Below are 27,971 nucleotides of genomic sequence, written 5' to 3' on the forward strand. Positions count from 1 at the left end.
AAAGTCTGTTTTATCAGAGACTAGGATTGCAACCCCTGCTTTTTTTTGTTCTCCATTTGCTTGGTAGATCTTCCTCCATCCTTTTATTTTGAGCCTATGTATGTCTCTGCATGTGAGATGGGTCTCCTGAAGACAGCTGACTGATGGGTCTTGACTCTTTATCCAGTTTGCCAGTCTGTGTCTTTTAATTGGAGCATTTAGTCCATTTACATTTAAGGTTAATATTGTTATGTGTGATCTTGATCCTGCCATTATGATATTAACTGGTTATTTTGCTCATTAGTTGATGCAGTTTCTTCCTAGCCTCGATGGTCTTTACATTTTGGCATGTTTTTGCAATGGCTGGTACCAGTTGTTCCTTTCCATGTTTAGTGCTTCCTTCAGGGTCTCTTGTAAGGCAGGCCTGGTGGTGACAAAATCTCTAAGCATTTGCTTATCTGTAAAGAATTTTATTTCTCCTTCACTGATGAAACTTAGTTTGGCTGGATATGAAATTCTGGGTTTAAAATTCTTTTCTTTAAGAACGTTGAATATTGGCCCCCACTCTCTTCTGGCTTGTAGAGTTTCTGCCGAGAGATCTGCTGTCAGTCTGATGGGCTTCCCTTTGTGGGTAACCCGACCTTTCTCTCTGGCTGCCCTTACGATGTTTTCCTTCATTTCAACTTTGGTGAATCTGGCAATTATGTGTCTTGGAGTTGCTCTTCTGGAGGAGTATCTTTGTGGTGTCCTCTGTATTTCCTGAATTTGAATGTTGGCCTGCCCTCCTAGGTTGGGGAAGTTCTCCTGGATGATATCCTGAAGAATGTTTTCCAATTTGGTTCCATTTTCCCCCTCACTTTCAGGCACCCCAGTCAGACGTAGATTTGGTCTTTTTACATAATCCCATACTTCTTGCAGGCTTTGTTCATTTCTTTTTCTTTTTTCTTTTGGTTTCTCTTCTCGCTTCATTTCATTCATTTGATCCTCCATCGCTGATACTCTTTCTTCCAGTTGATCGAGTCGGTTGCTGAAGCTTGTGCATTTGTCACGTATTTCTCGTGTCATGGTTTTCATCTCTGTCATTTCGTTTATGACCTTCTCTGCATTAATTAGTCTAGCTGTCAATTCTTCCACTCTTTTTTCAAGGTTTTTAGTTTCTTTGCGCTGGGTACGTAATTCCTCCTTTAGCTCTGAGAGGTTTGATGGACTGAAGCCTTCTTCTCTCATCTCATCAAAGTCATTCTCTGACCAACTTTGATCCGTTGCTGGTGATGGGCTGTGCTCCTTTGCAGGGGGAGATGCTCTCTTATTTTTTGAATTTCCAGCTTTTCTGCCCTGCTTTTTCCCCATCTTTGTGGTTTTATCTGTCTCTGGTCTTTGATCATGGTGACGTACTGATGGGGTTTTGGTATAGGTGTCCTTCCTGTTTGATAGTTTTCCTTCTGACAGTCAGGACCCTCAGCTATAGGTGTGTTGGAGATTGCTTGAGGTCCACTCCAGACCCTGTTTGTCTGGGTATCAGCAGCAGAGGTTGCAGAAGATAGAATATTGCTGAACAGCGAGTGCACCTGTCTGATTCTTGCTTTGGAAGCTTCCTCTCAGGGGTGTACTCCACCCTGTGAGGTGTGGGGTGTCAGACTGCCCCTAGTGGGGGATGTCTCCCAGTTAGGCTACTCAGGGGTCAGGGACCCACTTGAGCAGGCAGTCTGCCCCTTCTCAGATCTCAACCTCGGTGTTGGGAGATCCACTGCTCTCTTCAAAGCTGTCAGACAGAGTCGTTCGCGTCTGCACAGGCCTCTGCTGCTTCCCCTGTTATTTTTTAGTTGTGCCCTGTCCCCAGAGTCGGAGTCTACAGAGACAGGCAGGTTTCCTTGAGCTGCTGTGAGCTCCACCCAGTTTGAGCTTCCCAGAGGCTTTGTTTACCTACTTAAGCCTCAGCGATGGTGGGCGCCCCTCCCCCAGCCTCGCTGCTGCCTTGCGGTTAGATTGCCGCAGACTGCTGTGTTAGCAAGGAGGGAGGCTCTGTGGCCGTGGGACCCTCCCGGCCAGGTGTGGGGTATATTCTCCTGGTGTGCCGGTGTGTACAGCGCAGTATTGGGGTGGGAGTTACCCGATTTTCCAGGTGTTGTGTGTCTCAGTTTCCCTGGCTAGGAAAAGGGATTCCCTTCCCCCTTGCGCTTCCCAGGTGAGGCGATGCCTCGCCCTGCTTCAGCTCTCGCTGGTCAGGCTGCAGCAGTTGACCAGCACCGATTGTCCGGCACTCCCGAGTGAGATGACCCCAGTACCTCAGTTGAAAATGCAGAATTCACCGGTCTTCTGTGTCGCTCGCGCTGGGAGATGGAGACTAGAGCTGTTCCTATTCGGCCATCTTCAGGACAAGGTCTTAAAACAGGGATTTGACAACCTAGTCCTCTCACTTCTAAGCTGGGCAACATTTCTTTTCTTTTCTTTTCATAAATAATTTTCCTAGAAATCTTTAAAAGCTTTAGTCAGACTGCTACAGCATGGTGTTTAATCAAGGTATCTCCCACTTTGCCAGTATCTGAGTTGCTGAGAAGGTGAAGTGATCAGAAGTAAATTTAAAGAACATAGTCTCACAATGTATATCTGTTTAGGAATCTGTGTATCAACCCAGAATTTCATTTATGTTACATAAGGAGCTTTGGCTACTAAGTATCTCTGAAAGAATTTTATGCTAGTTCAACTAAATGGCATGTGTAGTGGAGGCAGAATTTCATTAGAAATATTCATTTTATTAAAATCTCTAGTTTTAATAGTTTTCATCATTTGGTACTTGATTTTCAGGGCAGTATTGTATTAAAATAAAATCTGAGTGTTTAAATACCTAGTCCTTCAAAATGAGGAGCTTAAAACCCTTCTGTTTCTTGGGTAACTGATACTTAGCATCTCTTTAGAATATTCAGATTTTAAATAGTATTGAAATATGCAAAAAAAGGCCATTAGTTTGACTAAGGGAGGGAGGTGGACAGAACAAAATAGCTCTGCAACATACCAGTTACATCACTCTAGGCAAGTGATATAATCCCTCTGATCTTTCGTTTTCTTATCCATAAAACTGAATAATAATAATAATAACAACAACAATATCTTCCTCAGGAAAGTTTAAGGGTAATAGGTAATATTCCAAAAGAATATGGAATAATACTTGAATATGATAAGGGCTTAGTTAACAGAAACTATTACTATTTTAACATAAAAAGTCTGCTTAGAATTATGCCCCCTCCATCCTGCCAGATATATTGGCTGGGGCCACATAATTGGCACTGAGTATTCGTAAAATTGAACTGCCTGCCCAAATGCCTTTTCCCTCATACTTTGCCTTTAACATTTATTTGTAATATTTCCAAAAATAGCTTTGTCTTCATGCTCACCATAATGAGATAACTTCAGATTCTCACTGTCTCTCTCTGGGGCTTCCAGAGTCTTCTCCCTCCAATCTATATCCCAAAATGCACACAGAAAACTCTCTGTAAAGCTCAGCTTTGATCATGGTACCCTCCTTGGCTGATGCTGTTGACTGGCTTCCCTTCCTTACTCAAGCCTTGACCTAGTATCCAAGGCCTTTCCTATCCCTCTGCCTCATCCTGTGCCTGGTGTCCCTTTTTCCAGCAGTATGAAGTTTTATAATTTTCTTGAAGGGCAAATCTGTTTTCTGCTTTTGCACAGTTTGCTCTCATGTCTGGGTGGCTTCTCCGTTTTCACTGGTCTGAGAAACTCTGACTCACCATTGAAAAATCAGATCAAGCTCCCTCCTCTGTGAGGGGTCCTTAATATGGGGACTGTAAACTTGGATGAAAAGAAAATTACATCTGTATTTCATTAACCTTTTACTGAAATTTAGCATTTCCTTTAGTTAGGAATGTAGGCAGTAAACTACCGGCAAAAACAGAAGTCACATATTTTCATATCCCATTAAGGTCGCGGCAGAAATCTCCAAATACCATTTACATTCACTATGGGGTTGAAACTATGGTATTAGATTTGCAGTTAGATTTGTTACTTAATGCGTTAATAAAAAAGTACATACATTACTATATAACAACTTTATTTTTTAAAGTATTCTGGCAACTATATTTCAATATAATTGATTTGCTTTGTACTTGTATATAACAAGTTTATTTTGTAAAGCATTCTGGCAACTGTATTTCAACATAATTGATTTGCTTTGTACTTTTATCAAATTTATCTTATGCAGTTAAAAACACTATAAAGGGATCCAAAATAATGAGAATTGTAAGGACTCTCATGTAGGAAGCCTTCTGTCATGGCCCTGGGGAAGGGAATTATGCCAGGTCCTGCTCTGATACATCTATCAGCCTTTATTACACTGTTTTGCAATTATGTATCTGCATTTTTCTCTCTCACAGCTGTGAGCTCCATGAGGAGGAAGGCTGTTTTTTTGTTTTTTAAAATGTCAATACCCCCAGCCTACTGTAACTCTCAAAAATGTTTATAAAAATAATTAATTACAAATGTGCATAAATGTTTTTTCTAAAGTGCTAAACTGTTTTCTCTTTGATTTGCTAAACTGTATAGAAATTATACAATTGCTGATTTTCAGCTACAAAAACCAGGTTGCTCGGGATACATTATTTCATTTTTCTAGTCTTCTAATTTATTCAGCATACAACTGGATGTTACAGTTGAGACATATGACCTTTTTTTGTTGTTATTTATTTATTTACTGATATTTAGAAAACACTATCTTATTAGCATCACACAACAATCTAAAAGAGTCACTGAGGGATGGTCTAAACACTATGTGACCTGTTTTATGCCCAGAGACCTGCAGGCTGCAACTGCTGGGTCTACTAGCATGCCCATAGAAGGTATTGCTAATCATGCTATAGCCATGACTAGAAGTAAACTTTGAAGAAACAAAGCGTTGGATGCTTCCTAAATCTCCAACTCTTTGACAGCAACAAGATGTTGCCAAATTTTCCAACACATACCTAAGTTCCAGGATAAAAATTATATTAAAAAACTTCCTTCAGTTAGTACCATCTACCTTCTCTTATCAATAGCAACTTTTCATCCATCTATCCATCCATCCATCCATCCATCCACCCACCCACCCACCCACCCAAACACCCAAACAAAATCATAGTTTTCAAAGTTACTTTCACTGAAGAGATTTTTAAAATCAGGTTGCTATGCTTTTTATTTTATTTCATTTTTTATTTTTTATTTTTTTTATTTTCGAGACGAAGTCTCACTCTATTGCTAGGCTGGAGTGCAGTGGCGTAATCTTGGTTCACTGCAACCTCCGCCTCCCGGGTTCAAGCAATTCTCCTGCCTCAGTCTCCCCAGCAGCTGGGACTACAGGTGCATGCCACCATGCCCAGCTAATTTTTGTATTTTTAGTAGAGACAGGGTTTCACCATGTTGGCCAGGATGGTCTCAATCTCTTGACCTCGTGATCCGCCCGCTTCAGCCTTGCAAAGTGCTAGGATTACAGGTGTGAGCCACTGTACCCGGCCCCTATGTTTTGTTTTTAAATAAACCACATTTGGTCCATAGGAATAGGTATTTTCCTACTATTCAGACAAGGAACACGACGCAAGGTAACGTGCTTTTACAACATGATGGGAAATACTCCAACTTAACATACTAGAATGTTTTAAGTGTTAATACCTGAAATGTTTTCGTTTGATATAAACTTAATTAAAGAACAGTTAAGTTTTTTAGGAGCCTCATTTCATATTTATATTTTCTGTAAGGTTTTCTTGGTCTTTATTATAAGAAAATACACCAGAGGCTGATTCCAGTCAACTGCTGTCACAGTCCTGGATAGTTTATTTCATTTGTGTATGCAGATGCTATTTTAAGTGGATTTACTGGAAATAGGAATAAAACTCCTAGTTGGTTTCCTGTGCTCACTGCAATGAAAAGAGTTCTAGAATGAGAATATAGGTCCTACAGATTATCAGAGATACATGTTTTTCCCCCTTTTTCTTGTTCTGTTATTTCAGACCTAAATGGACAACTTCGGAAACACCTTTCTCAGAAGTCTTTTAAGTTCAAGAAGGAATGAAAATTACCTTTCAAATAAGGATATAAATTACAGAAAACATGTGACTGTTGTATTTAACTTCAGCACAAGGGAGTCTCCAGATTTATATGCCTAAATTTATGTTTCTAAGTAAACTACAGTGAGGTTTCAGATCCTATATTCCTCATGCCCCAAGTGTTTTCCTGTTTCTAAAGCATTTGTTTTCATCTATGATCCAGTTAATCACCCAGCCTTGTCATTCCCCTCCAAAATATCTCGTTTCTCTATATCCACTGCTACCACCAAGGCTGCGTTATTTCTTGCCTAGGCTACTAAGTTCTTTTAACTTTTCTCCCTTCATCACCACTTGTCTTTCTCTAATCAATTTTCCACTTTGCAGACAGACTGATCTTTTAAAAACAGAAATCTGGGCCGGGCGCGGTGGCTCAAGCCTGTAATCCCAGCACTTTGGGAGGCCGAGACGGGCGGATCACGAGGTCAGGAGATCAAGACCATCCTGGCTAACCCGGTGAAACCCCGTCTCTACTAAAAACACACAAAAAAACTAGCCGGGCGAGGTGGCGGGCGCCTGTAGTCCCAGCTACTCCGGAGGCTGAGGCAGGAGAATGGCTGAACCCGGGAGGCGGAGCTTGCAGTGAGCTGAGATCCGGCCACTGCACTCCAGCCCGGGCGACAGAGCGAGACTCCGTCTCAAAAAAAAAAAAAAAAAAACAGAAATCTGATAATGTCATTCTCATTCTACTACTCTGTGAAGGCTTCTCAGTATTCTAAGATGATATCCAAAATTCTCATCTCAGGTATATAAGGTCCTGAAATGTTCTGTCACCGGCTTGCTATCCAGTCTATTTCAGTGCCATTCTCTTGCTTGCTTGTTATGACCCAGTCTTTGTTGGTCAATTCTTTGAAGAAGCCATACTCCCTGCTTAGGACGTGTACACATTCCCTGATATTCCCTCTCCCTGAAATGCTTTTCCTTCTTCTTTGCACACCTAATCTTGAGTCCTCCTTCTTGTCTTTCTGGCTTCCCAAGAAGTATTTTTGACTATAGGAAAACAAAACAAAACAAAAAAACAGGTTTGGGTAGCAAATCTTGCCATGTGGGGGATTTGTAAGTCCGTGGCTAAAAGCCTAGGCATCAAAATTAAAAAGTTATGGCAAACTCAAAGAATATGCCCCATAAATGGCCAACTTCCTCCAAGAAGCTCTTGTATCCTTCCATGACAGGTGGACAGAATCCCCTCCAGGTGTCAAATTCAGCACACTGGGTATTTAAGTGCTAACAAAAGATATGTGCAGTTGTTTGGAGATAAGGTCAGAGGATGAGATTTATGTGGACTTTTTTTCCAACTTTCATTTACCTTTTTAATTGACTTATATACATTTATCTTTATCTCAAATGGGTCTGTAGATATTAGTCAACATATACAACATTGTTTTCTACTGTAGCATTAATAATAGTAACCTCAAGGAATATTAGCCTGTGCCACTATGCCAAAAAAATTGAAGCAGATTCATTTTAATGGAAATCAGTAAGCAAAAAAAAAAAAAAAAAAAAAAAATGTTTAATACAAATGGAAAGTTGTTTCAATTCACAGGATAACATTATATTCACTGTCAAGATGCTATGAATTACTGATGCTAAACACACTATCACCAGGATGTCAAATACTGGAGAAAAAAAATAGGGACTAATAGGGTTTTTACACATTTCTTTTGTTTGTTTGAGATGGAGTCTCATACTGTTGCCTGGGCTGGAGTGCAATGGCACGATCTGGGCTCACTGCAACCTCCGCCTCCCGGGTTCAAGTGATTCTCTTGCCTCAGCCTCCTGAGTAGCTGGGATTACAGGTGCCTGCCACCACACCTGGCTAATTTTTTTTGTATTTTTAGTAGAGATGGAATTTCAGTATGTTGGCCAGGCTGGTTTCGAACTCCTGAGCTCGTGATCCGCCCACCTTGGCCTCCCAAAGTGCTGGGATTACAGGCACGAGCCACTGTGCCCGACTGTTTTTACAGATTTCTAAGGTTGCATAAAAGTTTTATGATTGAATCTGACAGTCTTACAGTTCCCATGTTAATGATGTCTTTCTTAAATAACACAAGGCTGGCAAAAGGAGAAGAAAAGGCAGTGTAGTGAATACAAAATGAATTTTTATTGGAAATGAACTTTGAAGGGATTAATTTATGAGGGTCATACTGTTTCACAAAGCTTGTGTCACCACCATACAGAGGTCTACAGATGAAGCCACAATTTGTCAATTTGGATTTTGGGGAACTTCATCTGAAGAGGAAAACATAAAACTATCACTATATAGAAAAAGAACCACATTGATCACATTCTTATGCTTGGTTTAACAATGTTCAAGAAGCAAAAGACAAAACAAAACAAAAACAAAAGAGAAAGAAAGCTGGCAGTCTTTTTTTTTGTTTTTTTCTGAAAAAAAAAAAATGATAGCATTATGGCAGTGGTTCTTAATGGAATGTGTACTGGCATCACCTGGGGAGTGTTTCAAAACAACATGCCACTGTCCTGGTGAGTCCAACCTCTGGGAAGGGAAAACAGGTAAGTACCTCTGCAGATGACCCTAGGTAAGACTCTTAATTGAGAAGTTTTTGTTTGTTTGTTAAGACAGAGTCTTGTTCTTGTCACCCAGGCTGGAGTGCAGTGACACCAAGTCAGCTCACCGCAAGCTCTACCTCCTGGGTTCAAGTGCTTCTCCGGCCTCACTTCCCCAGCAGCTGAGATTACAGGCACCCACCACCACATCCAGCTAATTTTTTTTGTATCTTTATTAGAAGTGAGATTTCACCACGTTGGCCGGGCTGGTCCAAACTGCTGAGCTCAGGTGATACACCTGACTTGGCCTCCCAAAGTGCTGGGATTACAGGTATGAGCCACTGTGTCTGACCTTAATTGAGAAGTATTAAAAAGAAAAAGTATAATGAACTAGAGGCATAGTCCCTTTTGTCAATTTCTACTCAAACAGGGTCTAAAATATAGCAAGATCTGCATTAAAGAGGTAATATGCTAGGCATCATTAAATTCCTTAAATTATCTAATTGTACAAGTCATCTTAACAGAAAAACCATGTCCTTGATCCAAAGCAAGAAGAGCAAGATTTGAAAGGAACAGAAAAAGAAGCTGTTGTGTCGTTGGTTTCACATTAACAATAACTCCTAAAGAACTGCGTTAGCTAAAAAAGGAAGTTCTGTATGGGGAAAAGAGAAGCCTAAAGAATAAGTGGTTAGTCTGTGTGCCCTAGGAGAGGAATGTGACTTATTTGGACCTCAGTAAGGAAACTAAGATGTAAGTGTAGGTGTAAGATGAAAAGCTTGAATTAGGTTACATTAAAGGCCTTCCAGCATGAATAGTTTGTGATTCTATGCTGTGATTTAAAGCCTGAAGAATGGAGAGATACTGCCCAATTGATTAGTAAATTAGTAGTGGTTTAAAAACAGATTATGAATTGCAAAGGTAGCTAGAGTCTTCATAAAGATATTAGTTGTGAACAAGACTTTGCCCATGTGTATGGATTTAATTATCATGTATGGATAACAATTCTTCATTCTAGAACACTCCTTCAACTATAGGCCAGTTTTCCCAAATACCTACTCAATATCCCAAATGATGCTGGTTCATGGACACCTAAGATTCCACATGTCCAAAATTGTACCCATGGTCTTACATCTTCCAACTGCTTCACCTTATTTTTATGATTTAGTCTACCTTTTTTTCTCATGCAAAAATTGCAAATCAACCAAAGACTCCTTCCTCCTATGGCCACAGTTAATCAATTATTTATTTTAAATTTCCTATTGATTTTTCTCTCCTAATATACTGAGAATCTGTCTACCTGCTTATCTCCAATGTCACCACTATAATCCAGACAACTGTCACCTCTCTCATAGACAACTGTAAAAAAAAAAAAAAAAAAAAAAAATCTCCCTACATAAACACATGCCCTTATGGCACCCACACCCACCCAGAGACAGTTTAGAATTCAAAATGTGGTCAAGGCACACCCCTGCTTAAAATTCTTCAATGGATTTATGTTCTTGGACTGAAGATCAAAAACCTCTGAGGTTCTACATGATCTGGCTCTGAACCTATCTTAATAGTCTTATTTGATTCTTCTCTGACCTCTGTAGTCTTCTTCTTTCAGTTCCTTGCACTTGCCAGGTTCCTTCCTGCCTTGCAGGATCTTTGTGCCTGCCATTCTTTCTGTGTGACATACTCCACTCTTCTTTTAAGAGCTCAGTACAAACATCCCATTCTCAAGGTAATCTTCTCTGAGTGCCATCATCCCAACCTCATCTTCTTTTACAGACTTTATTAATTCTAACAATGACTGTAATGTTTATTGAGTGCTTATCATGTGCCAAGCACCGTTTAAGGCATTTTCCATATGTTAATTTATCCTTACTATAATCCTATGATAGGTGATCCATAATATATTTAGATGCATGAAGAAAGAATAAGTGAATAAGATAAAAACCCTAGGGCAAGGTTCCTTGAAATTCTACAACTGTATGCTTTAGGAAATATCTGTCTACTTTTAAATGTTTAATGATAGTGATTTACATATGCTGAGATCACACTATAAATAATAATATGTCAAGTATTAGAGGGAATTGTACCTAGGAAAGGTTTGATTCCTCAAATCTTGGCTAGCTCTCATGAGAAAATATTTTGAATTGGAAATGAAAGGAATAGAACATTAGTAATTTGAGAGTGTGGAGCTGAAGGTCATATTGGAATTATGTGTGTGGAAAAAAATAAATATGTGTGTGAACTCTCATAAAGATATATGATTCAGATGATACTCATGCTAGCATTATTTCTTCTAGCTGCAGCTGGGACCCTATGACAGCTTTTATACAGGTGTCCACACATTTTCTATAGCAACTTGCATCTGTCTTTATCTTTGTACAGACTGTTATATCTATTAAAAGCAGATCTAAAAGGCGTGTTTTTTTTTTTTTAATTTAATTTTAAGTTCCAGAATACATGTGCAGGACATGCAGGTCTGTTACACAGGTAAACGTGTGCCATAGTGGTTTGCTGCACCTGTCAACCCATCACCTAGGTAGTAAGCCCTGCATGCATTAGCTATTTGTCCAAAAGCTCTCCCTTCCCACCCCCCTGCCTCCTGACAGGCTCCACTGTGTGTAGTTAGTTCCCTTCCCCATGTCCCTATGTTCTCATTGTTCTGAAAGACATTCTTTAATACATTCAGTCCAGAGAATCAAATCAGGCCTTGGAAAATACATTATCAATCAAAAACTTAAAACATTCTGCAAAGGAGATGTCCTGATTGAAAATTATTTAGGGTTGTCAATCTCTTGAATCCCAAGTCATTAGGGAGCAACAACCTACAATATTTTTGCCCTGGTATGCAGCCAATATTTATTGAATAAAAATCAAGAAGAATCACTGTTCTTTAACCATTTGCTTTCTTAAATCTTCTCTAGTAAGAATGAACTGCATACTCATCACTGTGGTCTACAGATTTCTACAAGCGGATGTGCTGAGTCAGTGGGCATAGGCACTTAACTTTTATTAGGCAGAACCATATTACTTTCTAAAATGAAGAACAATTTATGCTCCCACTAATAGAATACAATATGATGTCATTAATATATTAAACTACTTCTCCTTTAAAATCTGCTTCATTTGCTAAATGTTCCCATACAGATCACTCCATGGGGAAAGCATACCATCTACATTTACAAAGTGAACTTTACTCATCTTAAGGTATTATGTGATTTTTTTCCTGTTTGTCTTCAGGAAAGGGGAAATGTATATAGATGCTTTTTATTCTTAATTATTATGTATGTATAATAGTGGTACATACTTATGGGCTACATGTCATATTTTAATACAAGTATACAATGTGTAATGATCAAATCAGGGTAATGGGGATATTCATCACTTCAAGCAATTGTCACTTCTTTGTGTTAGGAACACTCCAATTTTACTCTTTTAGTTATTTGAAATAACAAATACAGTCAATTACTGCTCAGCTGGTAGAGCAGAGGATTATAGAGAGTTTAAACCATAAAAAACCAGTAAGAGGACTGCAGCCATATTTTACAAAATCACTTAGACTATAAATACATACTGTCAAATTCCCACAAAGCTTAATATGTTACGCATTCAACAAATAATTGTTTTTCATATCCACTGACTCCTGAAGGACATGTAAAATTTGGTTCTATCTTCAAAAATGGCTGCTTATTTTTGTAATAAGAATAAAGATAGGCTGTATCACCTCTCTTCATTAAAATTGTATATTGAAATATTAGTTAGATGATAATACCTTAGATCACAAGGATTAACAGATTGATGATCATAAACTGCTGTGCAGTGAGATATAGTTGGGCAATAAATATTTTTACTTAAACTTTAAGTCAATGGCAGAAAAGCTATTTCATTATGTGAATCATTAAAAACTTATAAACATTCCTTTCCTATATCAGGAGTTCAGAGAACTTTTTCTCATAATTTTTAGATTATTTTCTGACTTCAGTTGACCTGACAGTATATATCAGTCATATTCTGAACAGTACATCTAAATTAGACATTAGATCTGGAGAATATTCTATGATTCTCAAACGACAGTAATTTTTAAAATATTTTTTAGAAATAACTGTGTTAAAAACATATGAGTAAAATATCCATCAAGAAAAAGAAAACTAGAATATGCATTTCTAGCAATTGAGGCAGATGTCCAAATAAAGATCACTACATCCAGAAATAGTCTATGCTAAGGTTAACTTCTACCATGAAGACAGCCTCAAGTCTTCTTAGAACAATAAAACGATATAGGGTTCCAAGATGGCCAAACAGGCCAGTTTACAGCTCCCAGTGTGAGTGGGGCAGAACACGGGTGATTTCTGTATTTCCAACTGAGGTACCGGGTTCATCTCACAGGGGCTTGTCGGACAGTGGGGGCAAGAGAGTGGGTGCAGCCCACCGAGCATGAGCTGAAGCAGGCGAGACATTGCCTCACCGGGGAAGTGCAAGGCGTCAGGGAATTCCCTTTCCTAGCCAAGGAAAGCTGTGACAGACAGCCCCTGGAAAATCGGGTCACTCCCACTCTAATACTGCACTTTTCCAACGCTCTTAGCAAACGGCACACCAGGAGATTATACCCAGTGCCTGGCTCAGAGGGTCCCATGCCCACAGAGCCTCGTGCATTGCTAACACAGCAGTCTGAGATTGAACTAGAAGGTGGCAGCCAGGCTGGGGGAGGGGCGCCCACCATTGCTGAGGCTTGAGAAGGTAAACAAAGCGGCCAGGAAGCTGGAACTGGGTGGAGCCCATGGCAGCTCAGGGAGGCCTGCCTGCCTCTGTAGACTCCACCTCTGGGGGAAGGGCATAGCCAAACAAAAGGCAGCAGAAATCTCTGCAGACTTAAATGTCCCTGTCAGATAGCTTTGAAGACAGTGGTGCTTCTCCCGGCACGGAGTTTGAGATCTGAGAACGAACAGACTGCCTCCTCAAATGGGTCCCTGATCCCCAAGGAGTCTAACTGGGAGGTACCCCCCAGTAGGGGCAGACTGACACCTCACACGGCCAGGTACCCCTCTGAGACAAATTTTCCAAAGGAACGATCAGGCAGCAACATTTGCTGTTCAGCAATATTTGCTGTTTTGCAGCCTCTGCTGCTGATACCTAGGCAAACAGAGTCTGGAGTGGACCTCCAGCAAACTCCAACAGACCTGCAACTGAGGGTCCTGACTGTTAGCAGTGAAACTAACAAACAGAAAGGACATCCACACCAAAACCGAATCTGTACGTCACCATCATCAAAGACAAAAGGTAGATAAAATAACAAAGATGGGTAAAAAACAGAGCAGAAAACCTGAAAATTTTAAAAATCAGAGTGCCTGTCCCCCTCCAAAGGAATGCAGCTCCTCGCCAGCAACAGAACAAAGCTGTATGGAAGATGATGTTGACTAGTTGAGAGAAGAATACTTCAGATGATCAAACTTCACTGAGCTAAAGGAAGAAGTTCAAACTCATTGCAAAGAAGCTAAAAACCTTGAAAAAAGATTAGACAAATGGCTAACTAGAATAACGAGTGTAGAGAAGTCCTTAAATGACCTGATGGAGCAGAAAACCATGGCATGAGAACTACGTGACGAATGCACAAGCATCAGCAGCTGATTCAATCAACTGGAAGAAAGGGTATCAGTGACTGAAGATCAAATGAATGAAATGAAGTGAGAAGTTTAGAGAAAAAAGAGGACAAAGAAACGAACAAAGTCTCCAAGAAATATGGGACTTTGTGAAAAGACCAAATCTACATCTGATTGGTGTACCTGAAAGAGACAGGGAGAATGGCACCAAGTAGGAAAACACTCTGAAGGACACTATCCAGGAGAACTTCCCCAACATAGCAAGGCAGGCCAACATTCGAATTCAGGAAATACAGAGAATACCACAAAGATACTCCTCGAGAAGAGCAACTCCAAGACACATAATTGTCAGATTCACCAAAGTTGAAATGAAGGAAAACATGTTAAGAGCAGACAGAGAGAAAGGTCGGGTCACCCACAAAGGGAAGCCCATCAAACTAACAGTGAATCTCTCGGCAGAAACTCAATAAGCCAGAAGAGAGTGGGGGCCAATATTCAACATTCTTAAAGAAAATAATTTTCAACCCAGAATTTCATATCCAGCCAAACAAAGCTTCATAAGTGAAGGAGAAATAAAATACTTTACAGACAAGCAAATGCCTGCCCTATAAGAGCTCCTGAAGGAAGCACTAAACATGGAAAGGAACAACCAGTACCAGCCACTGCAAAAACATGCCAAATTGTAAAGACCATCAGTGCTAGGAAGAAAGTGCATCAACTAATGAGCAAAATAACCAGCTAACATCATAATGACAGGATCAAATTCACATGTTACAATATTAACCTTAAATGTAAATGGACTAAATGCTCCAATTAAAAGACACAGACTGGCAAACTGGAAAAACAGTCAAGACCCATCAGTGTGCAGTATTCAGGAGACCCATCTCACATGCAGAGACACACATAGGCTCAAAATAAAGGGATGAAGGAAGATCTACCAAGCAAATGGAAAACAAAAAAAGGCAGGGTTTGCAATCCTAGTCTCTGATAAAACAGACTTTAACCCAACAAAGATCAAAAGAGACAAAGAAGGCCATTACATAATGGTAAAGCTATTTATGTATTTACATTACATGAATAGCTCTTCTTCAACAAGAAGAGCTAAATACCTTAAATATATATGCATGCAATCAGGAGCACCCAGATTCATAAAGCAAGTCCTTAGAGACCTACAGAGACTTAGACTCCCACACAATAATACTGGGAGACTTTAACACCCCAATGTCAACATTAGACAGATCAACAAGACAGAAGGTTAACAAGGATATCCAGGAATTGAACTCAGCTCTGCACCAAGCAGACCTAAAAGACATCTACAGAACTCTCCCCTCCAAATCAACAGAATATACATTCTTCTCAGCACCACATCGCACTTATTCCAAAATTGACCACATAGTTGGAAGTAAAGCACTCCTCAGCAAATGTAAAAGAACAGAAATCATAACAAACTGTCTCTCAGACCACAATGCAATCAAACTAGAACTCAGGACTAAGAAACTCAATCAAAACCGCTCAACTACATGGAAACTGAACAACCTGCTCCTGAATGACTACTGGGAACATAACGAAATGAAGTCAGAAATAAAGATGTTCTTTGAAACCAGTGAGAACAAAGACACAACATACCAGAATCTCTGGGACACATTTAAAGCAGTGTGTAGAGGGAAATTTATAGCACTAAATGCCCACAAGAGAAAGCAGGAAAGATCTAAAATTGACAGCCTAACGTCACAATTTTTAATTTAACTAGAGAAGCAAGCGCAAACACATTCAAAAGCTAGCAGAAGGCAAGAATTCACTAAGATCAGAGCAGAAGTGAAGGAGACAGAGACACAAAAATCCCCTCAAAAAATCAATGAATCCAGGAGCTGGTTTTTGGAAAAGATCAACAAAATTGATAGACTGCTAGTAAGACTAATAAAGAAAAGAGAGAAGAATCAAATAGATGCAATAAAAAATGATAAAGGGGATATCAACCACTGACTCCACAGAAATACAAACTCCCATCAGAGAATACTATAAACACTTCTATGTAAATAAACTAGAAAATCTAGAAGAAATGGATAAATTCCTGGACACACACACCCTCCCAAATCTAAACTAGGAACAAGTTGAATCCCTGAATAGACCAATAACTGGCTCTGAAAGTGAGGCAATAATTAATAGCCTACCAACCAAAAAAAGTCCAGGACCAGACAGATTCACAGCTGAATTCTACCAGAGGTACAAGGAGGAGCTGGTACCATTCCTTCTTAAACTATTCTAATCAATAGAAAAAGAGGGAATCCACCCTAACTCATTTTATGGGGCCAACATCATCCTGATACCAAAGTCTGGAAAAGACACAACAAAAAAAGAGAATTTTAGACCAATATCCCTGATGAACACTGATGCAAAAATCCTCAATAAAATACTGGCAAACCGAATCCAGCAGCACATCAAAAAGCTTATCCAGCATGATCAAGTGGGCTTCATCCCTAGGATGCAAGGCTGGTTCAACATATGCAAATCAATAAACGTAATAAAGCATATAAACAGAACCAAAGACAAAAACCAGATGATTATCTCAATAGATGAAGAAAAGGCCTTTGACAAAATTCAACAGCCCTTCATGCTAAAAGCTCTGAATAAATTAGGTATTGATAGGACGTATCTCAAAATAATAAGAGCTATTTATGACAAACCCACAGCCAATATCATAATGAATGGGCAAAAGCTGGAAGCACTTCCTTTGAAAAGTGGCACAAGACAGGGATGCCCTCTCTTAACACTCCTATTCAACATAGTGTTGGAAGTTCTGGCCAGGGCAATCAGGCAAGAGAAAGAAATAAAGGGTATTCAATAAGGAAAAAAGGAAATCAAATTGTCCCTGTTTGCAGATGACATGACTGTATATTTAGAAAACCCCATCATCTCAGCCCCAAAACTCCTTAAGCTGATAAGAAACTTCAGCAAAGTCTCAGGACACAAAATCAATGTTCAAAAATCACAAGCATTCTTATTCACCTGTAACAGACATATAGAGAGCCAAATCATGAGTGAACTCCCATACACAATTGCTTCAAAGAGAATAAAATGCTGTGGAATCCAACTTGCAATGGATGTGAAGAACCTCTTCAAGGAGAACTACAAACCACTGCTCAATGAAATAAAAGAGGACATAAACAAATGGAAGAACATCCACGCTTATGGATCGGAAGAATCAATATTGTGAAAATGGCCACACTGTCCAAGGTAATTTATAGATTCAATGCCATCCCCATCAAGCTACCAATGATTTTCTTCACAGAACTGGAAAAAACTACTTTAAAGTTCATATGGAACGAAGAAAGGGCCCGCATTGCCAAGACAATCCTAAGCCAAAAGAACAAAGTTGGAGGTATCACACTACCTGACTTCAAACTCTACTACAAGGCTACAGTAACCAAAATAGCATGGTACTGGTACCAAAACAGATATAGGCCAATGAAATAGAACAGAGGCCTCAGAAATAATACCACATATCTACAACCATCTGATCTTTGACAAACCCGAGAAAAACAAGAAATGGGGAAAGGATTCCCTACTAATAAATGGTGCTGGGAAAACTGGCTAGCCATATGTAGAAAGCTGAAACTGGATCCCTTCCTTACACCTTATACTAAAATTAATTCAAGATGGATTAAAGACTTAAATGTTAGACCCAAAACCATAAAAACCCTAGAAGAAAACCTAGGTAATACCTTTCAGAACATAGGCACGGGCAAGGACTTCATGTCTAAAACACCAAAAGCAATGGCAACAAAAGCCAAAATTGACAAATGGGATCTAATTAAACTAAAGAGCTTCTGCACAACAACAACAACAACAACAACAACAACAACAACAACAACAAAACTACCATCAGAGTGAACAGGCAACCTACAGAATGGGAGAAAATTTTTGCAATCTACTCATTTGACAAAGGGCTAATATCCAGGATCTACAAAGAACTCAAATAAATTTACAAGAAGAAAACAACCCCATCAAAAAGTGGGTGAAGGATTGAACAGACACTTCTCAAAAGATGACATTTGTGCAGCCAACAGACACATGAAAAAATGCTCATCATCACTCGCCATCAGAGAAATGCAAATCAAAACCACAATGAGATACCATCTCACACCAGTTAGAATGGCGATCATTAAAAAGTCAGGAAACAACAGGTGCTGGAGAGGATGTGGAGAAATAGGAACGCTTTTATACTGTTGGTGGGACTGTAAACTAGTACAACCATTGTGGAAGACAGTGTGGTGATTCCTCAAGGATCTAGAACTAGAAATACCATTGGACTCAGCCATCTCATTACTGGGTATATACCCAAAGGATTATAAATCACACTGCTATAAAGACACATGCACACATATGTTTATTGCAGCACTATTCACAATAGGAAGACTTGGAACCAACCTAAATGTCCATCAATGATAGACTGGATTAAGAAAATGTGGCACATATATACACCATGGAATACCATGCAGCCATAAAAAACAATGAGTTCACGTCCTTTGTAGGGCTGGAAACCATTCTGAGCAAACTGTCTTAAGGACAGAAAACCAAACACTGCATGTTCTCACTCATAGGTGGGAAATGAACAATGAGAACACTTGGACACAGGAAGGGGAACATCACACACTGGGGCCTATTGTGGGGTGGGGGGAAGGATAGCATTATGAGATATACCTAATGTAAATGACGAGTTAATGGGTGCAGCACACCAACATGGCACATGAATACCTACGTAACAAACCTGCACATTGTGCACATGTACCCCAGAACTTAAAAGTATAAAAAAAAAAAAAAAGAACAATAAAAAGACTATGGAAGTCAGGAAGCCAATAATAAATAAACTTATCAGTAAAATAAAAGATGTGCTGTGGTGCCTATTTTCCAAAGGAACGCAGATCACAATTTGGAACCAATATATCTTATTCACTGTTGTAATGAACAGCCACCATCAATTCAGCTCAGCTGGATGCTCTAAGTGAATACCAAGTGGAGTTTAGTGTATAATGTTTTAATTTCATATAGGATTGTATGAGTTAATAAATCATTTACTCATGGATTTGAGACTTGCGTCCATCTATTTCAAGCTAAAGGAATATAAATTTTTGTTAAGGCTAGGTCTTATTCTATCCATATGTTTTAAAGGGATTGCTAGACTTTATGGTGGCTAAAATTCAGTTTCAAACTTTGAAGCTGTGCTGCCAAATATATTAATCGATGTGTCCAATCACTCAAACTTTCATTTATGTGTTCTCAGTCCACCTATCTGTTTGTCTTCTTTTAAATCTAATTATCACATAGTGATAGATGTAATGAGGTCTTAGGCCTGCAGCTAGCCATTATAACATTTTGTGTTTTTCCACCATCACTTTTTACTTCCTGATTCTCTGAAAGAGCCTCAGCACTGAGGCAAACCTTTTCTTCTGTTTAAATGAATAAGAGGATGTCCATGCAAATCAGTACAAATTGTCAGAATATTCAGAGGGCATGTGCATCTTGTAAAAGTTTAATTACTGATTAAAGTTATTTATTTTGCTTGCAATATAGAGGTCACTGAATAGTATAAGATCTAAAATAGCTTTTCTGTATTCCTGCTTAGATTCAGTATCAATCCCTAATTTTAATTTCCATAGAAACATCACCAAGGTTGTGTCTAATAACTCACTGTTTCCTTAAATCCTTACACTCACACATCTGCACAAGCTGTTCGTCTTCCTGGGGGCCCCTCTCTACCACGTTTCCCATTTTCTTCCCTTCTTACATAAGCCTTGATGCCTAGCAAGCTCCTACTCATCTCTACAACTTTAAAAAAGTTAAAAGCAAGCAAAAAAGTTACCCGAGTCATGTAAGAGAAGAAGAACATAATGAAATCTCACCTGTAGCTTGTGCAAGTGGCATTCTGACCTGACGGAGTTATTGGCTGAAAAGTGATGCGTGGGGAAACTTGGGCTGATAGCACAAATCCCAAGGCAAGAATAATGAGTGCTATGGTGGTACCTTAAAAAAAAAAAAAAAAAAAATTATATTAGAGAAGAGTTGACAATATTATTTTAAAGCAGACTGGGTTTGGTAAACACAAAACCAAAAAACAAAGAAACAAACAAAATCCTCTGAAAAAAAGTACCGTGCTCTGTCTTCAATGGATTTAAAAAAAAACAATGCTCCCAATGTATAAACAAATTATCAGAACTATTCACTAGCACATTCATGGTGAGACATGATGAGAGTGAAATTCAAAGCAAATACATTTGCTAGCCAAACAGTAAATTGGTAATGATTTCTTAAAAGAAACCACACACACCTAGGATTCCTGAAAATCTCAATATCAATTAATGTGACAACATTATTGAGTGCCTAACATATTAGGAAGTATGAAAGACAATAGATTTCCATCAAGTGTTCCTTCTGGTGCCAAGAAAATTCTTCTAGTGACATTCAATCACATAAGACTTACATTGGTAAACCTTTTTAGTTTAACAAATGAGTTACTTCTAAAGCAGTTGAAAGAGCATGTTTTATTAAAATTGAGTAGCATTTTTTGAAGATTTTAAGGTACAAGAAATAATATATCACATGTATTCTTTTTTCTTTCTTGATGGTATCTGAAAGTGAAATATTTGTTTTGATGCTAACATATAGGAATGGTGATTAAGCATATTACTTAAAAGAATAATTTTTGTGTCCCTGATAGATATCCTAATTGTAAATAAGACATTTTTCAAGTTTCTGACTATTGTTTGAGCCACAGACATTGTGAGGATGAACAAAAAGGGTCATGGGAAGAATGGAGAAAGAAAATATGATGGAATACCATGCAGCTGTAAAAAAGAATGAGATCATGTCCTCTGCAGCAACATGGATGGAGCTGGAGGCCATGATCCTTGGCAAACTAACACAGAAATAGAAAACCTAATACTGCATGTTCTTATTTAAAAGTGAGAGCTGCATGATAAAAACACATGGATACAATGAAGGGAACAACAGACACCAGGGGATTACTTGAGGATAGAGGGTGGGAGAAAGGAGAAGATCAAAAAACAACTTATTAGGCATTGTGCTTATTTTCTGGGTGACAAAATAATCTGTACACCAGACCTCTGAGATATGTGTTCACTTATATAACGAGCCTGCACATGTACCCCTGAAATTAAAATAAAAGTTAAAAAAGAGAATATGGCTGTATTAGTTTGTACACTTTATTTGAATGAGAGAAAATAAGTTTAAAACATGGAACTTAGGAGGGCAGGTTAGTCATAGTTAGGTTTCATTAGTTAAGCTTGGAGGGAATTTAAATTACGAACAAAATTATTATTCAAAATAGATTTTAAAAAGAACATTGAGAAGCACTGTGGAAGTACAACAGGGTACTATACAATAGTTGAGGTGTTTTTGTTTAAGACATGGTAGGTGTGTGAAGCCAGGCATTATGGGTGCAGAGGTGACCTTGGGATCAGATGGCTGTAGTTTTTAGCTAGCTTTGCTGTTTACTGACTCTGTGATCTTGGATAAGCGACACAACCTTTCCAGAATTCAATGTTGTCTTTTGTAAAATAGGGCTTAGTGAAAATACTCACCTTACGAACTTACAGTGAATTTTAAATGTTATAATGTATTTGAAAGATGTTTTAATGCTATGACATGTTAGCTATTATGCTATGATTATTATTACAAGCAGCAGCAGCAGCAGCCACAGCAAACCTTCAAAATAACAGAATGAAGTTGAAGGATGGGGAGGATTAAAGAAAGGTCAGAAGTCTATTTCACAAAACCAGGCCAATAATGCAATAAAACTAAAATTACAGTTTGTTTAACTACTGTTGGCTTAAAATTCAAACCAGAACTAGGAACAGTTTGAGCCATTACTTTTCTCAAAAGACTATCAAGCCCCAAATTGAAAAACAGAAAAGAGATGTAATAGGTCTGTTATGAAGATCATACCTCTCTCCTCAAACAAAACAACCCAACCATAAGATTTACTGTTAGTCTGTCCATCAAAAATTCTGAGTCCCTATTTGCCCAAATTACATCCATATCTTATTGCCATGTAACAGGTAAGATTTTTTTTAAAATCAGGAAACTTTGATATATTAAGATGTGAAGGAAAGATGAGTCTCTTCTTTCATAACACTCATTAAATAACCTATCTTCATGAAAATGATAAACTCTAAGATGATATGCCTAGCACATACCCAGTAAAGTTCAATTCTAGTGCCTGGCATATAAAGATTGAAATAAATATTGGTTGAATGGATGGACCACCATACTATACATTTTTGCAATGTTGGCTATTTTTCAAAAAAAACAAAAAAAAAAAAACTGTTAAGACAATCCAATTAAAGTCATGAGGTTAGTATGGTATAACTATCCTAAATGAGAGTTCTGCAATATGGATAATATGACTCTACATCTATCTCTTAACAAGTCCAACCAACCTAAAAATTATGAGAAATAAACTACTGAAATAAACAATTCTGGATATACAAAATTCCTAAATAGGCAAAAGTTAACTCTTCTTATGCCAAATTTATTTTTATTTTGGCCCATTTTGGAGGAAAATATTTTAAAAGCCAGCATTACACTCTTACTTTTGTTATCACAGATAGTGATGGTTCTGAATCCTGGCTTCCTGTTGGAAGCAAATGCCTGGATGTACCCCAACCTCTGAATCAGTCTGTAGAATATCAGTACAAAATATCTGAGTTTTAAAGAGTTCCACAAGTGGTTATGATGCCAAGACAGGGCTAAAACCCCTATGACATGATAAGCTCCTTACAAGAAGGAAATGGTATCTTAAATGACTTTATTTATAAAATAAATTTTTAAGTAATCACTTAGTCCTATCATCTACTCATATACACTATTAAAGCATAAAATGATTTGAATTACCTTTTTCCTTATATTTAGTAAGTTACAGATGTTTTATCAATCATTTGTTAGTATTTAAAATCAATCTGGTTATTGTCAAGTTATTCATTATTACAACCTGGATTTGAGTCTAATACAAGAAGGCTTTGGATGAAAGAATTTTATCTGGTGTACCGTGTAATTTTGGCATGTTCTTTATGTTTCAAGAGAAGAGTCTCTCTTAACCAAATACAGTGTTAGGTTTTGAAATTTTGATATAATTTTGAAAATAAAAATATTCTCCACAGGAAGTGAAGAGTGCTGAATAAATAGCCTTATTAAAAATATCTGATGTAATAATCAGTACCAGGTACAGTGTTTTGCTTATTAGTAAATACTGAGAGAAACGAAATAATTTCCCTTCCCATGACTCTACTAGAGCAGTAGTTCTCACACTTTGTGTGCGTAAGTATCACCTAGGGAACCTGTCTAAAGTGCACATATTTCAAGTCTCATTTTCAGAAATTCTAATTTAGTAGATCTGGGTTAAGGGCCAATAATCCATGTTTTAAAATAAGTACCCTTGGCAATTGTGATGAAGACAGTCTGTGAGTGAAGTTTTCAGAAATATACACTACCAAAACATGAGGGGGAAAAACAGAACCTTTCTGGCTTTCTGATTCATTACCAATAAAGCTACATAAATATAAATATTCCAATATTAAAAGAATCAAGAAGTTGTCACTAAATTTGTAATATTTACCAGAAAAGTCCAGTTCTCTGAACAAACTTTGAAATTACAAAAAGATGGCTGGGTGCAGTCGCTCACGCCTGTAATCTCAACACTTTAGGAGGCCGAGGCGGGTGGATCATGAGGTCAGGAGATCGAGGCCATCCTGGCTAACACGGTGAAACCCTGTCTCTACTAAAAATACAAAAAATTAGCCGGGTGTGGTGGCAGGCGCCTATAGTCCCATCTACCGGAAGGCTGAGGCAGGAGAATGGTGTGAACCCAGAAGGCGGAGTTTGCCGTGAGCCGAGAGCCGAGATCACGCCACTTCACTCCAGTCTGGGCAACAGAGGGAGACTCAGTCGCCCCCCCCAAAAAAAAAAATACAAAAAGTCAGACCACCAAAAATGTCCTACATTTAAAATTACTCATGGACTACATATTTTGTATTTCTTTGTATAAAGAGCTCCTTTGCCCAGGCTTACATAGTTTTTATTTGTAGTCATCTTAAAAGAATGAATATCTAACAAAAAACCATCTTGATATAACATTTTTCACTATTCTTAGTCCAATATAATAAAATAAATGATGATAAAAACACAAAATAGGGAACAATATTGAATCAAAGGTTAAAAATTCTAGGCTATAGTCAATTTAAGAAATTTAACATAGAACAGTATGTTAATACTTAGTACCATTAAAATATCAAGTATATACCTACATATAAATGAATAAAACAAAAACATATGGAAATAAAAATACAACTAACATAGAATCAATCAGTATAGGAATGTGAAAGAAAAATCTATTGTGAGTGAGGGTCACACTGGAGTAATACTAATATGTTACAAGGTTGTTAAGTGGTACATCTTCTTCTGAAGGTGTAAAGGTCCATTGGTCATTATCTTATAGTAGGACCTATCTAATCACTGAAACTCAAGAACCACATGAATGGCACCAATTACTGTGTGTACAAGTAAAAGAGGAGACCGGCGAGGCTTGTGACAAGAAACCAGGACTTCTACCTCTCAAACCATTGTAATATCCACTGTATCACTTTAATTGGCCACATAATAAGGAAATCAAATAGACTGTGTCTCTCAAGCTGGAGAAATCACTGTACAGTCTTTGTAGTGGACAGAACTGAGGCCTTGGTGGGTTTCAGCTGCAAAGAGAACGAGGCAGGAAAGAAAGTGCCTATAGGTTGCTCATGAGAAAGAGACCCTGAAATCCCTTGGTGCTTCCCAAGGAATTGTCTTAATACTTCTTCTTAACAGTAAGGGATGGGCTCTGGGAATCCTTGGGCAGAAGACTTACACTGAGAGGGGAACACGACACAGGCCAGAAGAGTTCAGGAAGGTTCTAGACTATGATGATGGAGGCTGCTTTTGCAGTAAGGTTTAAACAACAAAGGCTCACTCTTTGGTAACAATAATGCTGTGACAGCTAAAATGCTCTGAGCCCTTTACTCTCTATGTCAGGTAGTATTTGAAATCCTATACATCTGTAAATGTGTTAAATCCTCATTACATCTCTGTGAAGTAGGGATGATAATTAATCCCCATTCACACATAAGGAAAGAGAACCTTGCCCAAAGTCACACTATTCAAATCCAAACAGTCTGGGGCTCTACATCGATAAGGGCTCAAAAATCCTAGAGAACTAATAAGAAAGTGTTTTATTGGAATACCAAATGAAGGAACACAGGTTGCTAGAAATAATGTTTAGTCAGTTTTCCCCAGATCTCAAAGGCCAAATCCCAAATTGAAGCAGCAATTAAGTTCTATTTAAAAAATAGACTTCTTGAGGTAGTAATATACTGGAGTTCTACTTAAAAAGAAGGGTGTCATCCATTAAAAATATTTAAAAGCAGCTATTATCTCTTCTTAGCGTTCATCTCAAAATCAAGGGTCAGCAAATCCAATTTCCAGCCCACTGTGGGAATTTATTTTTAACACTTCACTGTCTGATGGTAATCTATCCTTTTGTTGAGAGTTTACTATCCTAACGAGACACCCCACTTCATTGCTGGATAGCTCTGATTATTGGGAATATTTTTCTTGTATTAAGTAAAAATCTGTGTCCTCATAACATCTACTATCTGCTAAAATACGATACCTGGTAGGCTTCTGTCTTTAGTATGTTCTCTAGGCTAAATACCTCTGGTTTCTTCAACAGGTTTATAAACATGGTTTTGAAACCCTTACTTGTCCCTCACTTTTATTCATTTACCTACTGTCTTAGTTCAGTATGTATCCTGGCTGTAGGCAATCACTTTTGTCCCTTAATCAGACAATCTCTCACCTTTCCCTTAAGCACTGATACTGCAGTTCAGCACACATTGTTGGATTCAAGGGCTCCCACTGCTTAGGCAAGAAAAGAAGGTGAAAACATTCTACTCTTCCTTCTGGAATGAGGGCCAGGAGAGGGTAAGTATTTCTGATAACTGTTTGGAACTTAGAATGTATTTTCTCATCAAATCTGGGATGAGCGCCTGAAATAGTTCTATTAGATCAATGTTTTAGATATAATTTGATTAAAACAGAATTTAGTTAATACTGCCCTGGAAACTATATTTTAATGGAAAAATATATTCTCACTCCAAATAAACTTATAAAGGAGTTATTAGAGTGCAGCTAATTGTACATAGGAATGTACTTGTATATTTGAAAAAAATTAGAAAATTATATCATGCAACCATGTAAAAACAACGTTAAAGATGTGGGTCTCATTCTATCAGTGAAACAGTCCTTGTGTTACAGTGAAATAATAAATAAAATGGGCAGAATTTAAACAGAAAAGATACTGGGGAATTAAAAAAAAAAAAAAAAAAAGGTTTGCTTTATTTCGCTATCATAGAAAATACATTTAACCAACCAAAATTTACCCTGGAACTTAGGCTTGTTTCAAACACAGAAAGAGTCTGTCCCTGCTTTGTGAAGAAATTCCATGGTTCTAATACTCTCCTGCTGAAAGATCTTTGAAAAAAAAAAATGCTCCAAATTTAATTCCATTGTATTCCAAATTTAAAAATATATCATATGTTAAAAAGTGAGTTTCTGAATCCAAAGTTTTAGTTTTTCAAAAAAGGATAGAACAGAAAACAATTTTTTTTTCACTTTTGTACTTTTGAGTGGAACTCAACAGAAGAATGTTACTCTCAGTAGATCAAAATTATTCTTGCAGTGTGTTTCTACTCACATTCTAGTTTCTAGTCACGTAGTGTAAGAGTTGTTAAAAGCTATTTTTTTTTTCTTTTTTGGTCTAGAAGGACTCTAATTATTTTGTTGTTTGGCTGAGAAATCAATATTAGAAGTGGTGTAAGTATTGTATTTTTGAAGGTTAAACTTGAAGTTATTAGGAAATAAAGTTTATAATTGAATTTTTCATCCAGGCACCTACCTGCTAAACTACCAAAGGTAAGCTTTCTGCGGCCCACTTTCTCAACGAGCCAGACTCCCGCAAGTGTGAAAATGAAATTTGTGAAGGCTGTAACTGAAGCCAGCCATATTGCAAGTCTATCATCTTCAACACCAGACATCTGCAGAATGGTTGCACTGTAGTACCTGCAAAGCAACGAATAAAACAATTGCTATTGATACCCAAATAGCAATAAAACAATTGCTATTGATACCCAAAGAAACAGGGTTATTCTGATAGAAAATGATGTATTCGACTTAAAAAAATAATATGGACAGCTACGGTAATAACATCAAATTAACATGGGAATTAATGCAAGCTGTTGAAAAGATCACAATATAAAGACTATGTTCAAATAAATTTATTTTGGAGTTTGGATAATCAAGAAGAGGCACCTGAGCAAGTAGAAAAGGTTGAAGACTTCCAAAGTGATGCACATCCCACAAGTAGGGACAGTGGCAGCTGGTGGTTTCACTAAAACTATCATAAACTCCAAGTCCATGGAATGAATCAGAAGTCATCATACACTGTGAATTAATGTCCTTAAAAGGCTGCCGTAAGAGAATGTAATACAATGGTAAAAATCTGGGACAAGTGAAGGAACTCCTCAAAAAAGACACAATGAGTAAGATAGTGTCAGAATGTATTTGGCATTGTGTAAAAAGATGAGAAACTGACATGAGGTCCATGAGAATCATTTATGTTTCCTGAAAAAGGGTACTCTGGTGAGCTAATGTCTCTAGTATGATTAGGCTCTGTAGACTCATTTCATGCTAAGTGAACTCACTGGAGACT

General features: G+C 38.0%; 1 protein-coding gene across 1 annotated transcript in view; it reads right to left on the bottom strand.

Moving 5' to 3' along the window:
- The window catches only part of SLC2A13 (solute carrier family 2 member 13), a 379,496-nt gene that overhangs the window by 108,718 nt on the left and 242,807 nt on the right, over positions 1 to 27,971 (bottom strand). Inside the window, exons 5-6 of the mRNA XM_023182832.1 lie at positions 27,159 to 27,322; positions 20,059 to 20,179 (exon numbers count right to left, since the gene is read on the bottom strand). Coding sequence (XP_023038600.1) covers positions 20,059 to 20,179; positions 27,159 to 27,322 — 285 coding nt within the window. The remainder of the gene's footprint in view (positions 1 to 20,058; positions 20,180 to 27,158; positions 27,323 to 27,971) is intronic.

Source organism: Piliocolobus tephrosceles, chromosome 10 (genome assembly GCF_002776525.5).
Source record: "Piliocolobus tephrosceles isolate RC106 chromosome 10, ASM277652v3, whole genome shotgun sequence".
NCBI lineage: Eukaryota > Metazoa > Chordata > Mammalia > Primates > Cercopithecidae > Piliocolobus > Piliocolobus tephrosceles.